This window comes from Pteropus medius, unplaced genomic scaffold (assembly GCF_902729225.1).
Source record: "Pteropus medius unplaced genomic scaffold, Ma_sr-lr_union100, whole genome shotgun sequence".
NCBI lineage: Eukaryota > Metazoa > Chordata > Mammalia > Chiroptera > Pteropodidae > Pteropus > Pteropus medius.
This window is the reverse complement of record NW_024342471.1, coordinates 4,071,559-4,086,619: the sequence shown is the minus strand read 5'-3', so window position 1 is coordinate 4,086,619 and position 15,061 is coordinate 4,071,559. Positions and strand designations below refer to the sequence as shown.

General features: G+C 46.7%; 2 protein-coding genes and 5 non-coding genes across 11 annotated transcripts; 6 read left to right on the top strand and 1 right to left on the bottom strand.

The window, feature by feature from the left end:
* Nucleotides 1–3,845: 3,845 nt before the first annotated feature.
* On the top strand, nucleotides 3,846–9,359 carry NOP56 (NOP56 ribonucleoprotein). Its single transcript, XM_039863900.1, has 12 exons — nucleotides 3,846–3,969; nucleotides 4,124–4,213; nucleotides 4,560–4,674; nucleotides 5,410–5,571; nucleotides 5,743–5,941; nucleotides 6,299–6,486; nucleotides 6,568–6,719; nucleotides 6,900–7,000; nucleotides 7,368–7,516; nucleotides 7,750–7,871; nucleotides 8,058–8,195; nucleotides 8,902–9,359. Exons 1-12 carry the CDS (start codon nucleotides 3,967–3,969, stop codon nucleotides 9,268–9,270), a joined length of 1,788 nt encoding a protein of 595 aa, XP_039719834.1. The 5' UTR covers nucleotides 3,846–3,966; the 3' UTR covers nucleotides 9,271–9,359.
* On the top strand, nucleotides 5,182–5,249 carry LOC120604269 (small nucleolar RNA SNORD110). Its single transcript, XR_005653298.1, has one exon. It is a non-coding gene; the product is annotated as a small nucleolar RNA SNORD110 (small nucleolar RNA).
* On the top strand, nucleotides 6,056–6,185 carry LOC120604262 (small nucleolar RNA SNORA51). Its single transcript, XR_005653293.1, has one exon. It is a non-coding gene; the product is annotated as a small nucleolar RNA SNORA51 (small nucleolar RNA).
* LOC120604268 (small nucleolar RNA SNORD86) lies at nucleotides 7,063–7,148 on the top strand. The gene has a single exon (XR_005653297.1). It is a non-coding gene; the product is annotated as a small nucleolar RNA SNORD86 (small nucleolar RNA).
* LOC120604260 (small nucleolar RNA SNORD56) lies at nucleotides 7,585–7,655 on the top strand. Its single transcript, XR_005653291.1, has one exon. It is a non-coding gene; the product is annotated as a small nucleolar RNA SNORD56 (small nucleolar RNA).
* Nucleotides 7,918–7,988, top strand: LOC120604259 (small nucleolar RNA SNORD57). The gene has a single exon (XR_005653290.1). It is a non-coding gene; the product is annotated as a small nucleolar RNA SNORD57 (small nucleolar RNA).
* Nucleotides 9,357–14,366, bottom strand: IDH3B (isocitrate dehydrogenase (NAD(+)) 3 non-catalytic subunit beta). 5 transcript variants are annotated; one of them, XR_005653023.1, is made up of 13 exons: nucleotides 14,203–14,286; nucleotides 14,038–14,118; nucleotides 13,823–13,927; nucleotides 13,603–13,723; nucleotides 11,894–11,954; nucleotides 11,685–11,817; nucleotides 11,444–11,577; nucleotides 11,249–11,351; nucleotides 10,997–11,143; nucleotides 10,669–10,763; nucleotides 10,501–10,561; nucleotides 9,654–9,797; nucleotides 9,357–9,485 (listed from the first exon to the last, which is right to left on the bottom strand). XR_005653023.1 is itself a non-coding variant. In XM_039863904.1 (12 exons), exons 1-12 carry the CDS (start codon nucleotides 14,269–14,271, stop codon nucleotides 9,711–9,713), a joined length of 1,164 nt encoding a protein of 387 aa, XP_039719838.1. In that variant the 5' UTR covers nucleotides 14,272–14,366; the 3' UTR covers nucleotides 9,357–9,710. The 5 variants fall into 5 exon arrangements, 4 of the variants coding, with proteins under 4 accessions (XP_039719838.1, XP_039719839.1, XP_039719835.1 ...); XM_039863904.1 differs by having other exon boundaries at nucleotides 9,357–9,797; nucleotides 14,236–14,366; XM_039863905.1 differs by lacking the exon at nucleotides 9,654–9,797 and having other exon boundaries at nucleotides 14,236–14,366.
* Nucleotides 14,367–15,061: the final 695 nt, after the last annotated feature.

The following is a 15,061-nucleotide window of genomic DNA, read 5'->3' as shown; positions in this document are numbered from 1 at the left end:
AGGAGGAAACAAACAAACAAAAAACAAATAGAAAGATGTAAGGGGACAGAAATCAAATATATTGGGAATCAAAATAAATGCAAATGGACAAAACCATCCAGATAGAAAACAAAAATCAGATGAACGTTTAAAAAATCCACATGCTATTTCCAAGAGATACCTTTAAAACCTAAGGATAGGATGGTAGGGACTTTATCCCTTTGGTTTCTAGGGAACAAAAACTTAAATACAATCTTCAAGGGCAAAATCACCAGGTGTGGGAGTACAATCCAGTTTTGTATGCTGGGCTTGTTTCTGAGTGCTGAGAATTTCTATTAAAGATAGCTGTCTGCAGTACTATGCCAGATAATTTATTCTTCAATGCAGTATTAGGTTGGATAATGTAAAGAAAGGCCCAAGATCATGGTTGGGGCACATGAGGTATATAGAGCATACAAGTATCTCCACCACCAAACCATGTCTGGAAAATGAGTCCTATAAACACAACCTCCAAATTCTGTTATGAAGATTCAACAAGTTGACACATGTAAGACTTATGCTAAGTAATCAATAAATTACAGATATTATCACAGGCATGGATAAGATTAAATATCCTCAGGCTCAGGTTATGAATACAAACATCATCAACTAAACAAAACTTTTATCCTATAATCCTAATCAACTCTGGGCTTCAGAGTCATAACCAAAATAATGACTGTGGTTAGCTGTGTCCAAAAAAGTCAAGGAATGCTGGGCTAGATGGTCTTCCTCGGATGCTTTTCACTCCTTTGTGTCTATGGAAAGAAATGTTGCATATATGTGTAACTCATTACCAAAGACTGTTGTTGCATGGTTTCTTTCAACGTTTGAGAAAAGGGCTAAGGAATTGTTAGGAGCCCTTCCAATTTGATGGGGTTTTTCTCATTCGCTAAATGAGGGTCAAGTGCCACCATCTTTTGGTTGTTTCATGCAATTTCTTTTCCTGAAGCTCGCCCTAGTCACTGGAATTTAAACAGTCATGTTCAGTTTAACATCAGGAATATGTTCTGAGATATGCATCATTAGGAAATTTTGTTGTGCAAACACCACAGAGTGCACTTACACAAACCTAGATGGTATAGTCTGCTACACACCTAGGTTATATGGCATACTACCACCGCATATAAGGTCTGTCCTTATGTGGCACATGCCTGTAGCACATTCCATTTCCATAGGTCCCCATTAGTGTTGCCCATTGTGTAGAGTAAAAACTCTTGAGTTAATTTACATCAAAATGTCAGAGTAAGCCATAGACTGAACTAAATAAAAGAGGAACAGATGCTACAGTGTACGATCCTTCTCAATGGGTAAACATCCTATCTATAAAGAAAAGGCCCCAGGTGCCATGTGGCTTTAAAGCTTGCATCTGGAACATTCCTGGGAAACCCAAAGCACCCTCTCAGCCCTGCTGCCCATGCAGGACATTTTCTCAGCTGGAAGTTTTTGAGAAATCTATCTTGCACATCATCTCCAAACTAATCTCCAAACACTGCTTGATGGTGAATAAGAGCCTTATCAGACCCAAGCCAGTCATCCTGGCCTTCACTCAAGGCTTATGTTCTAGATTTTACGTACTAGATCCTTCAATCTTCTATCCAACTACTGACCAGGATGAATCTTAGACCTCTAGCAGGTTCTTCTCTTGCTTCTGGCTTTTGCTTCTACTTTCTTTCCTTCCTCCGTTAATGACTTACACATTCTTCCATAAATACGGAATTGAAGTATTCTGGCAATGCTAAGTCTTCCTCAGGAGCTCTGGCCCCCCAAATTGTCTTCCAGTTAGCCTTCCCTACTATTGCATTTCAGCACTTGGTTATGTTCAATCTCCCAGGATTATAAAGTCTCTGAAGTCAGAGGTCAAAGGTTAGTTTTCCATTGTTTTTATTATTCCCCCAGATCTCTGCATTGCTTACTCCCTTGCTTAAGGATCTCTGCTCAAATGTCACCTCTTCACTGAGGGCCTCTATAAAATAGAGTGCACCATTCCTTAACACTTACCAACACCTGATGCACGGCATAGTTATTTGATTTTCCATTTCACCCCAGAATGTAAACTTGGTGACTTGGTTTGCTTACTACTGTATCCCTGCACCTAAAGATACCTGGTATACAATAGGCATTTGAATAGAACTGAGTAAAGCAGTTGGCCCTCCCAAATGTGGGTGGGCATCACCCAATCCTTCAACTGCCAGAACAAAAGGTAAAGGAAGGGCAAATTAGTTCTATTTCTGTTTGAGCTGAGACATCCATCTTCTCCTCTTCTTGGACATTGGTGCTCCTGGTTCTCATGCTTTCAGACTCAGATACAGATTTATCTAACTAAATACGACTGTGGTTAGCTTTCAGTTCAGTGATTCTCGGGCTTTTTGTATTTAATCCACAGAAATGTGTTTATATGATTTATATACATATATACTATATATGTGTGCATATATATTTTTACATACATATATACTATATATGTGTGCATACATATTTTTACATGTATATTTATATACACATGTATATGTGTTTAGCTGAGACAAAAGGTTTACAAATCAATACCTCATTCTCTGTGTGACAATTATTTCCTATTCATGTTTTTCTAATGCTGGCCAAGAAAGTCTAAATTAATTCTGCAATCCATTAATGGATTCGACTTCTTAAAAACCTCTACCTTAGTAGATAAGCACCGGTAATCCCAGGAATATTTAGGATCAAAGTCATAGCATTAATACTCTCCATTACATTTTGGAACTATCTATTTACTTTGGTATTTATAATGTTTTGGAGAATTTAATAATAATTATTTTTGCAACTCCATTTTAAAATGTGAAATGGAGTAACTAATTCAAATTCATGATTGTAAGTGGATATATGTAACAATTTAACCACGTTTGCAAGTACTATTGAGATTATGAGATTTTAAGGTTTATCAACCACATTTTTAAGTTTACATTTTAGGTTTTAAGAGTGGGCTCAGTACTTGGATTTTGTCAAGTAACTGAATTGTTTAAGAAGAAAATAAATTAAATTTATAAATATACTTTAGTTATGGGAATTTAAGTTATAAAAATCCCCAAAGATTTTTTAAAAATTTACAGCATATATACCACTTTAGGGTAAAGTTTTAATATTATTAAAGCAAAGGTAATTCCTAGAGTCGCCTGAGTGTAGAAAAGCCACTCTCGTGCATAGGGCAGCAGCTCCAATTCACTTTGAGCTAACTGGGTGTTAATTTAAAAGCTTTTCAAAAGGGTGAGCAACACGTGGTCCCCCAAGAGGAGCTGGGTTCTGCTCAAGGGGAACAGGAAATCGACCTGGGAAGAGGTGGAATCGTCTTTCCCACTTTATCGCCTGTCACGTCATTTTAAAAAAATAATAGGTAAAAGACAATTTAAAAGCACTAAACCAGCCACGAGGAGTGACGTTTCCTCAGGGTCTGCGCGCCCCAGACCCTGCTTCTGCCCGGGTGAAGAAGAAGTGGTGCGCAGCCCACCAGGCTCTGGAAGGCGGGCACAAGAGGGTCCTGGGGGTAGTGGGGTGCAAGGTCACCCGCGCTGCGGAAAGCGGGGTCCACAAGTTTCTGCTTGGGCACGCAGACCGGATTTCACCTTAGCTCTACGGCCCGTAATTTATATGATGAACCCATGAGGGCCTGCACTATTACCAGAAAAGCGTTTTTCCAAACCGTTTTTGCAGCCTGCAGTGACCCAGCAGCGGCCCGCGCGCCCTGGGAAACGGCGTCTGCCCACGCCGCAGCAATAGCCGGAAAAGAACCGCTTGCCGGCGCCAGCACCACCCGGACAGCTCGCTGGGCTATACCACTCCTACACCCCTCCGAAGGCCAGGAAAGGTACGGTCCCCGGCCTCTGATTGGCTAGAGGCGCGGGGGCGTGGCCTCCAGAGCTTAGTTCCGCGCGCCTGAACCCGCTCGCCGCATTGCGAGTCGGGCCAGCAGCGGGCGCCATGGTGAGTAGTGGTTCCGGCAGGAGAGAGAGGCGAAGGCCGCGTTTTGGGCCTGGGTCCGGGCCGAAGCCCGGGCTAGTACGGGGGTCTGCTTTAGGAGCGGGACCGGGCGGACGCAGGGACTGCGCTGACGCTGCTGCCCCGGCTCCTCTTTCAGGTGCTGCTGCACGTGCTCTTCGAGCACGCGGTTGGCTACGCGCTCCTGGCGCTAAAGGAAGTGGAGGAGATAAGCCTGCTGCTACCGCAGGTGAGTGAAAGCGGTGGGCTTGCGGGCGGCACGGGCCCCAGCATGCACCGCGCGCTCACACGTGGCCGGCTGAGAGAGTTGGGGGTGCGCTGGGCCTGAAAGCTCCAGAGCAGGGAGTTCTTAACCAGTATTTGTGATTAGAATCGCGTTAGAAGCATTTAGAAGTAAGCCTTCCGCAGTCCACCCCGTACTGATGAAGCAGAACCAAAATTTAGGGCCAATGATCGGTTCATTCTTAAAGCGTTCTGTTGGTTCTTATTTACGCCCAGGGCTGAGAACCGCTGCTTTACTGCGCCCTAGAGGCAAGAGCAAGGGAAAGAAGTCACTTATCCTTCTCCCCCCCTAGGTGGAGGAGTGCGTACTTAACCTAGGCAAGTTCCACAACATCGTTCGTCTCGTGGCCTTTTGCCCCTTTGCCTCGTCCCAGGTTGCCTTGGAAAATGCCAACGCTGTGTCTGAAGGTGAGTTGGCCACCTCCAAGTATTTCAGAAAGTAAGATGAGATTATAATTCCTCCTACTGTATAGTTCCTTCTAGAGAAATTGTGATAGCATTTGCCTTTCCTTGGCTTATTCTAGATCTGATATGTTCTGGATGGTATTTGATGTGTACAGAATGTAATTTAAAATAACTTCACAGAGCTCAAGGTCTAAGGAATATGGTATAGACTAAATATTTAAAGCACACAATCAAATATGCAGTCTTACCTTATGGACACTAATGATAAATGAAATCTGGTGGAGATGGGACTAGTTCAGTGCTAAACTCTTATCACATGTTCTCTGCTGTTTTCAATTGACTGGAAAGAGCAACTTTGATACATAAAAGCCAAGGAAAAGGTTTGTTCCCAGAAGGCAAATCAGGAGCTAAATACTTTTATAGTGCTGGTGCTCTAGGATGTTTTAAGGTTTCAATTATGCATTTCACACTTGTATTGGACCCGAGTTCCTCACATGGTTGATGCAGGCTTTGCAGTGATGACTCGAATCTGTCAATCCACTGAGTGCAATTACTGATGTCTCCATGTCTCTGAGCAAAGCCTGAAGGAGAGGGGTCTAGGCATGCCATCCCAGCATGCTCTGCTGGACCAGTCTAAGAATGGTCTGTCACTTAATCAGCAGTTGAGGGGACAGGATCCCTTTTATGATTTAAGCATCCTTCAGTCTGTTAGTGGGGCCTCTGTTTTTTTGCCCTAAGGTGTTGTTCATGAGGACCTCCGCCTGCTCTTGGAGACTCACCTGCCATCCAAAAAGAAGAAAGTACTCTTGGGGGTTGGGGACCCCAAGATTGGTGCTGCTATACAAGAGGAGTTAGGGTACACCTGCCAGACTGGAGGCGTGATAGCTGAGATCCTTCGAGGTGAGACTATTACGTGTTAACATTCATGCCATCTTGACATCTTTGAGGGGGTTTCTGAAAACACAAGGTCACTTAAGGTTGCTTCTGGTAAGCCTTCCTGCTTGGCTGGTGCCCATGGGTGCAAGAGCTAGCTCAGAGCCCTTCTCTGCTCATAGTCTTGCCCTCCTCCAGGAGTTCGTCTGCACTTCCACAACCTGGTGAAGGGTCTGACCGATGTGTCTGCTTGTAAAGCCCAGCTGGGGCTGGGACACAGCTATTCTCGTGCCAAAGTTAAGTTTAATGTGAACCGGGTGGACAATATGATTATCCAGTCCATTAGCCTTCTGGACCAGCTGGATAAGGACATCAATACCTTCTCCATGCGTGTCAGGTAAAGTGCAGGGGCGACCCTGGAGAAATGGGGTCTGTGGCCTGTGGTTTAGCTAATATTTTGAATCCTGAGATGAGGACTGGCTCCTGTGGGTAGAACTCTGGGGTGGGGCCGGGCCTCCCAGTGCTTACCACAGGCTGTGTTCTTGCAGACTGTACAGAAAGAGGAGGCAGAGTAAACATACCCCATATACACCTCAGCCCAGGCCCTTTGCTTGGTCTGTATTGTGAATGGGGGCACATGGAGTTGAGGTTTGGAATCTGACTTCCTCCAACCAAAGAGTAGATGTGGGGAGAGCTGAGGCTGTAACTTTCAGACATGGCAGCTGGGCCGGGGATTCATTGTGGCTCTTTGCAGGGAGTGGTACGGGTATCACTTTCCTGAACTGGTGAAGATCATCAATGACAATGCTACGTACTGCCGCCTTGCTCAGTTCATTGGGAACCGGAGAGAGCTGAATGAAGAAAAGTTGGAGAAGCTGGAGGAGCTAACAATGGATGGGGCCAAGGCTAAGGCTATTCTGGATGCCTCGCGGTCCTCCATGGGTCAGTACAGATCCTGGCAGCCAAAATAAGGTATGGGCCTTAGAGTATCTGGCTCCAGCATTCACACTTGGTGTCCTCCAGGTATGGACATATCAGCCATAGACTTGATAAACATCGAGAGTTTCTCCAATCGTGTGGTGTCTTTGTCAGAGTACCGCCAGAGCCTGCACACTTATCTGCGATCCAAGATGAGCCAAGTAGCCCCCAGCCTGTCAGCCCTAATTGGGGAAGCGGTGCGTCAGGGGAAATGGAAAAAATGGGATTAAGGAATGTTACCATGTATATCCATGTTGCTGTATTTCTTGACTCACCATATCTTACTTAGTTGCACTTGAAGCGGGGAGGCAAAGCATATGCAATCGGTAGGCTGGCAATTCCGGCTTCTGTGACTAACTCCTTGAATCCTTTTTCAGGTAGGCGCACGTCTCATTGCTCATGCTGGCAGCCTCACCAACCTGGCCAAGTATCCGGCATCCACAGTGCAGATCCTTGGGGCTGAAAAGGCCCTGTTCAGGTACCAGTGAGGGCACTTGCCCACACTCAGGTACCACTTCTGGTGCCCACTGCTTGTTTGGGGATCACAGTGATGGCTGACCAGGGCTTCCTGACCTATACAGGCCTCTGCTATGGGGGTGATGGCCAGTCCTGGTGTCTGAGTGATTCCCAGGGCCCAGCAAAGGGACCGAGTTTCCAGGTCAGCGACATTGGATGCCTTCCCTCTGTCTCTGGGAGCTGTGGGTTTGCATGAGGTGGGATAGAGACCCAGCCTAGCCAGAGGCTCACTCTGGAGACACGGGAGGGGAGGGGAGGAGAGGAGCTGCCTTGGCTAATAGGGTTGAAATTTCTGATCTTAAACTCTTTGCTGAATATTCTTCTCCCAGAGCCCTGAAGACAAGGGGTAACACCCCAAAATATGGACTCATTTTCCACTCCACCTTCATTGGCCGAGCAGCTGCCAAGAACAAAGGCCGCATCTCCCGATACCTGGCAAACAAATGCAGTATTGCCTCACGAATTGATTGCTTTTCTGGTATGGGTGGGGGTGTTGGCATTTGTGAGAAGGGGCTGGGAGGGAGGGGAACCTCAATACCTTAGCTTCTACTATGATGGTAACATTTTTCGTCAACAGCAGTTCACCTAGTGAGTGATGATACTTTGGGTCTGAGTGAAGCTGAGGATAGAGGAAAATACTGGGGATGGGGAGTAGTTTGTCCCTTTGGGAGCTGACAGGCTTTGTTCACCCCTACACACACATACATTCAGAGGTGCCCACAAGTGTATTTGGGGAGAAGCTTCGAGAACAAGTGGAGGAGCGGCTATCCTTCTATGAGACCGGAATTTTTCCACGGAAGAACCTGCAGGTTATGAAGGAAGCCATGGTTCAGGTTAGTTTGGGCTTTGCTGGGTGCTGGGAGAACCATAGCTGGCTGTTGGAGGTGATGAACTGTCTTAGCCTGACCTTGTAGAGTGGAGGCACAAAACTGATTTAATGAGCCTGATCCAATAAAGCCAGGAGAGAGCCCTGGAGGGCCAGAGGTCTGACAGCCTTTTTAGCACTTTTCTTTGGCCAGGCAGAGGAGGCGGCTGCTGAGATTACTAGGAAGCTGGAGAAACAGGAGAAGAAACGCTTGAAGAAAGAAAAAAAACGGTTGGCCGCCATTGCTCTTGCATCTCCAGAAAACAGCACTAGTACACCAGAGGAGTGTGAGGTCAGTAAGCACACTGGTCCTAAATGAAGATCTTGAGTTGTAGAATTTTCAACAGCGGAACAAAGGATGTATGACCTCATAGCCATGGTCTTGAGTCCCGGCTTTTGAACTGGAATGTCTAAAACTGCCTCTTGATTCTATAGGAAGGAGATAGATAGGTGCTGAGAGAACTTGCTCAAGAGCCCAGAGAGCTGGTTGTAGCACACCGGTTCCCTGAGCAAGTATGTTCTGTCCTCGGGTGCCTCCCAGGAGTCCTCAACCGTGGATAGTGTGACTTCCAGCTGTTCTCGGCCATATGTCTGGAGGTGGTAGCATTTCATAGTGCCCAGTTTGGGAGCAGGGATGGGAACAAGGTCTCCAACATGCTAGGTTAGAATCCTCCCTAGGATTTTGATAGTGCCATTTGTCACAGTGTTTCAGGGTTCCCTTTGGAACCTGGCGTGATAGTTCTATTTAGACTAGTATGGTAGATTTTTCTGTAAGTTAATTAATGAAGTCAATTAAATGTTTTTCCACCTAAGTTGCAGTCACCTTTGGGGAGTGGATTTCAAGTTATAGCCATATAATTAGAAACTATTCCTTTGGGCATTGGGCAATTTAACAGCATTTCCACCAGTCTGTCTGCCCTACTTAACTGCTAGAACTGTAATGGAGGGGGCGGGGATCATACAATAAGTGACAGTTTCATGCCCATTTACCCTTTTAGGAGATAAGTGAAAGACCCAAAAAGAAGAAAAAGCAAAAGCTCCAAGAGGCTCCTCAGGAGAATGGAATGGAAGAGCCACCTGTCTCTTTAGCCAAACCCAAGAAAAAGAAATCTTTTTCCAAGGAGGAGCTGATCAGTAGTGATTTAGAAGAAACAGCTGGCAGTGGAAGTCTTCCCAAGAGGAAGAAATCTTTCCCCAAAGAAGAACCAGTTAGTGACCCTGAAGAGGCAGAAAACAGGAGTGTCCCTAAAAAAAAGAGGAAATTTAAGGAGGAGCTGCTCAGCAGTGGACCTGAAGAAGCTGCTAGCAGCAAGAGCAGTAGCTCCAAGAAAAAGAAAAAGCTGCAGAAGCTATCCCAGGGAGATTAGAATGGACAGTGCCCTGGTGGGGCATAACCACCCACAGTGACATTTCCCAACCCATCCCTTATATCCCAATAAAAACATTCACAAGCTGAGGTACATGTTTTATTGGACACTTTTCACATGGTTATGGGTGGGACCTACGAGTGGGACAGGGCATCAATGACAGCCTCAGTGAAGTCTTGGCAGGTGGCATAGCCACCCATGTCAGGAGTTCGAACCTGTGGGGGAGAATTGTCGTCATCCCTGTGGCCTGGGCCCATCCCTAACCCCCCCACCTAAATACACACGTCCCCTAAGGAAGCCAGCCCCAGGCAACCTAGGCTCTGCCCAGAAGGTGACTATGGTCTACAGATTTATTTAAAGAGTTCTTGTCTGGTCCACTGTACTGAAGGGAGGTGTAGTTAGTAGTATGGTCTTCATGCGGTTGGAGGGAATAAAGGGCTCTAGGCCCCATAGGGGTGCAGGTGGCCGATGACAGACTTGATGAAGTCAGTTGTGGTGCTGTAGCCGCCCATGTCTCGTGTCCGCACCTACAGCCACCACGTGCAACAGCCGTGGGGGAAGAAGAGAAGAGAGCCCATGAAGGGGGAATAGGGCAATGGGATGGAAATGGGAGCCCAAGAAGACAAGGCCAGAAGACAATACAGCAGAGATGCAAGGTGGCCAGGTTTGGAAGAGCATGGGCCCATACACTCAGATCTTTTGAGGTCCAGAGCCACCATCAGAGCTATGCTTAGGCCTGCACAGAATGAATGGGAGGCTGAGCAGGAAGTAAAATGGAAATGCAGATCAAAGACAAGATGAAGATGCCTTGGAGGAAATGAGAGAGACCAAGCAGGAGGGAGGAAAGAAACCAGCAGGAAAGTGCAAATGAGGATGGACTTCCAGGTTGGAGGTGACTGACACTTGTGCCTCATCCTGCCTGCTATCTCCCTCAGCTCCACCATCTCTCATTCCTCCCCTAGAGAGAGCTTAAACCCAGGTACTTTGCAAGTTCATCATTAAGATGGCCCATAAAAGAGCCAATGGATGGAGGAGGAAAGGGAATAGCAGATGGGAACTACCATGCAAAGGAGATCAAGAGAATGAAACAGCCAAGAGAAGAGAAGCGAAGAGCAGCCCTGACAGGAATGGCGGGGAGCGGAAGAATCAGATATTCTGGGGACCTAGAGAGAAAAGCCCCAATTCAGGTTATCCAGAATAGTACCAAGGCCTTAAACCTTTCTAACTCACCTTGCCAACTTTGATCACCTTCTTCACTGCATCTGCAATCATGTTGGAGTGATATTCTAGACTGTCAATGTGAACAGGAAGAAACAAATTACCCCCTCATCAGGCCCCAATTTCCCCACCTGTACTCCCCTTACAACATCCAGTCTCCTCCAGCCCACCAAAACCTACTTGAGGTGCCGTAGCATGTTGGAAGCTGACAGCAGCATGGCTGTGGGGTTGGCTATATTCCTACCCACTGCCTGGGCAAATGGGTGCCGGGCACCCTGTGGAGAGAAGAGCAGGCCAAAGTCACTGGGAGCAGATGTGATACAGAGGTGAGGATCAGGGAAAGGTATTAGGGAAGAGAGAAGTCAAGTCAGGGACACAGAAGAGGCATGGGAAGAGAGCAGGAGCAGGCCAGGGTCACTTAGGAGGGGGTGGCACTTGGGAAGCTATCAGGGGACCTGAGGTCAGAAGATGGGCACACAGGGCTGAAAGAGGAGGTAACCTCACTCACCATTTCAAAGACGGCATACTCTGCACTGTAGCTCTCACCAGGGACAACACCAGCTCCCCCAACCAGGCCAGCAGCCAGATTGTCAATAATGTTCCCATAGAGATTGGGCATCACCAGCACATCAAACTGGTAAGGATTCTGTACCAGCTGGGGCGGAAGGGAGGTGGGGAGAGATGTGGACATGGAGAGAGAAGTAAATTCCACTCCCCGCCCTCCCTCAGCACTCTGAGTGCAAACATGGGGAGGGCCTACCTGCATGCAGCAGTTGTCTATGATCATCGTCTCAAATTTGATTTTGGGATATAGTTCAGCAACTTCTTCACAGCACTGCAGGAACAACCCATCCCCAAGTTTCCTGTCCAAGGGCCAAAGGAAACAGATTCAGCCAAAAGAGTGCAGGGGACTACCTTCCTAGGAACCCACCCCAAACAAAGCTATGTCCCTCACATGATGTTGGCCTTGTGGACAGCCGTGACCTTGTCTCGCCCCTTCTTAGTGGCATAGTCAAACGCAAACTTTGCAATCCGCTGAGATTTGGTTCGAGTGACAATCTTCAAGCACTCAATCACGCCCCTCGCACTCTGGGTAAGAAGAGAGAAACAGCTGAGAAACACTGGAAAGAAGGAAAGAAGGGACTATGCCTCTCTCTCACCTTCACTACTGCCCTCCCCAATTTCTAGGGCCTCACCTCATGTTCCAAAGAGCTGTACTCCCCTTCCGTTTGCTCTCGAATGATCACCAAATCTAGATTGTTGTGTCGAGTCATGTACCCAGGAAGCGACTTCACATGGACTACATTGGCAAACAAGTCCAACTTACGCCTGGGGGGTAGGGTAGAGCCATCAGTACTGTGTCTGGTGCCCCAGTCCCCCTCACCCATGGCCCCCCACCACCTACCTCAGTCGCATATCGTAGGACGCTAGTTCCCCCTTATACTCCATTGGGGTGTGGATCTTTCCTGCATAAACAAAGTTGTGGGGGCAGGAAGATGTCAAGCACAAACCACACCCAAGGGAACCCAGATTAGTGTCCGATTTCCTCAGTGACATAATACAACCCAGACTCCCATCTCCAACTCCCAAACCAGTGACCCTTAAATGCTTCTGGAGGCAAGAGATAAAAAATAATGCTGTTAAAACCAAAAACATTTTGTCTGCTGTTTTACTTTTAGTTATCGTTTTTGTGTTGAAAACTCAAAATGGCCTAAAAGGAGGACAGAAGGTTTTTTCATGTTATCAAAGTGTCTGGGTTTAATACATTAAGAAACAAAGCTAGGGTATCAGTGACCTTGCTTGATGTTTCTATGTCTACCTATTTGACTTCTTTTTTTTTTCAACCAACAACTATTGAATATTGACCATGTGTAAGGTACTAAGAACATCAACTAAAAACATAACACACAACTCCTATCCCCAAGGGGCAAATAATGCAGTGGAGAAGATAGATAATATAAAATACATGATAAAAACCATAGAAGAGGTATTAATGACATACATAAAAACACAAAAGAAATTTCCTCTGGTAATAACAGGTAATGTCACTGAACAGCTGGCATTTCAGCCAGACTTTAGGTTTAGTGAGTGCAGTAGGTTGAACAGTGACCTTCAAAATTGTATGCCCATGCCCTAACCCTCAGAACCTGTAAATGTGACCTTATTCAGGAAAATAGTGTTTGGATATCTTGAGAGGAAATCATCCTGGTTTAGGGTAGGCCCAAAATCCAACAACAAATCTTTATACAAGAAAAGGAGAAACAGATACACAGGCACAGAGGGGAGAAATCTGTATGAAGACAGAGGTAGAGATTGGAACAAGCCACCCACAAGCCAAGAAATACCAAGGAACGCCAGGAGCCACCAGAAGCTGGGAGAGCCAAGGAAGGTTCCTCCCCTAAGCCTTCAGAGGGAGCCCGGCCAACACTTTAGATTCAGAATTCTGGCCTCCAGAACTATGAACGAATAAATTTCTATAATTTTAAGCCACCAGATGTGTGGTAATTGGTTACAGCAGCCCTAGGAACCTAACACAGTGAGTGAGAAGGATTCTGACAGGTAGCTCGAAACATTCTGGGCAAAAGGAATAGCGTAAGTCCATATAGTACATGTATTTGGAAACTAATCCAGCCTAGTGTGACCAAAGCACAGAACAAGTGTTGTGGAAACAAAGGCAGAAAAGCTGGGGGTCACTGTATAAAGAACTTATTTTCCTATGTTAAAGCTGAGCCTGGCAAAGCCATGCTGATTTTTCCAAGAGAAGAGATGTAGAAAATGGACTGCAGGGACAGAACTGGAAGCCAAAAAATTTAATGAGGAGATTCAAGAAGGGAAACAGAGGCAAGACAGAAAAGAGGTGTCCAGAAGTGGCATACTAGAATGATGACTCATGGTGTAGCCCCAAGACAGATTCTGAACCCCTGGAACATTCCTGCATAGACAACTCATAAGATCTCTCAACCAGTGTTCCCAAACGAAAGGAACGAATGGCCAGGAATCTGGTGGGAGCCCAGGGGAGTTAGTGTATTAGTATATGCGAAGAAAAACTTAATGAACATTCATTCATTTTATTTTAAATGACACATGGGCAGGGTAGCAAGGGGGCACACATACCAATAATGGCCACCTTGTTTTCCTTCATGGAACTCAGCACTTGCTCTAACTTCTCCTCAGAAGCCATATTCTGCACCTCACTCAGGTAATGCTCCTGGAACTCCACCGGGACACAAGCAGCCTGAGAGGCAGGTCCCCAAAATTACAGGGTCAGCAGAGAGTAAGTCCTCTCCAACCCACCCCAACGTCGGTTCTGGCTGATTTAACCCAGGCCACTTGCCTTGAACACCTCCTTGACAGCGTGCATCAGCTCGGGGCCCACGCCGTCTCCTGGCAACATGGTCACGGGAAAGGCGCCCTCCACTCTCACGTCCTCGGCCTGCGACTGGGGCCATCAGAGCTAGGGCTGAGGTAGGAGCAGGGGTCCTAGAAGGAGGGGTGAAGCGGGTAGGAGGAATGTGGAGTGGGTGAGACCCGAGTGGATCTTGCGCTTACCTGGTTCCGCAAGGCGGCGTGCGCCACCGCCGAGGTACATAGGCTCCTCCATGCCCAAGGATTAGGGGCGGCGACCACCGCCTGCGACAGAGACACACAAGCCTGTGAGGTCGGGTCTGGAACTCCCAGACCCAGAATACTACACTGAGCCCAGTACAAACCCACCGCTCCCCTGCCCGCCTCCAGCCTGGGCCTCACTCGGGTCAACCAGCGGGCACAGCTGAGAGCCGCCATGTTCTCCGCAGGAAGTCGCGAGGGAAGTGACGCCAGAAACTTGCGCAGGCCGGCACCCTGACTTCCGGTCCGTCCTGAGACGCTGGACCCTTCGCTCTTTTATTTCAACACGGGCGTCTGCTGCTGTCTCTCTTTCTCTTTCATCCTCTTCTATTCACCCCCTCCCCTGGATGCTACGGGACACACAACTTTGTTGCTTTATTTTCAGTCACTATATTTAATTTATGTTGAAATTTCAAAATAACATTAAAGAAGAATATGGGATTTCATGTGTATCAAACGAAGACTTTGGTTTAATAAGTCGAGACACAATACGGGGTCATCTGTCTTAATGTTTTTGTGTCCACCTGTTTTTCTATTAACTAGTACTCGCTGAATATTCATATGGCAGGCACTAAAGACGTTAATGAACACAACACAGTCCATGAGAGAAGGTGTGTGTCCGGTTTCTCCTTCAATCTCCCAGCCTTCCCAGTTACACTGTATTAATCAAGTTTCCTTGTTTTTTCCTGTGTGGTCGTATTCCTTGCTCAGTTGTTTTTCTAAAAGTGTGTTCCAGGCCTGAGCTCTCCTATCAGGACCATAAATAGAGGCAGAACTTAATTCCAGCATGTAAGTGTGACTAAAGGGGAATCTCAGACTAATTTCTGAAATTCTAGTCACATACTGTTTACAAGTGACATGCCAGAAAACAAAACGACAGGATAATTTGCCTATGCCAGTATTCTGGCAGTGTCGTTTTGGATCACCTTTCCGATTGGACTAGGGGCACTTGCTTAAAATGCAGACA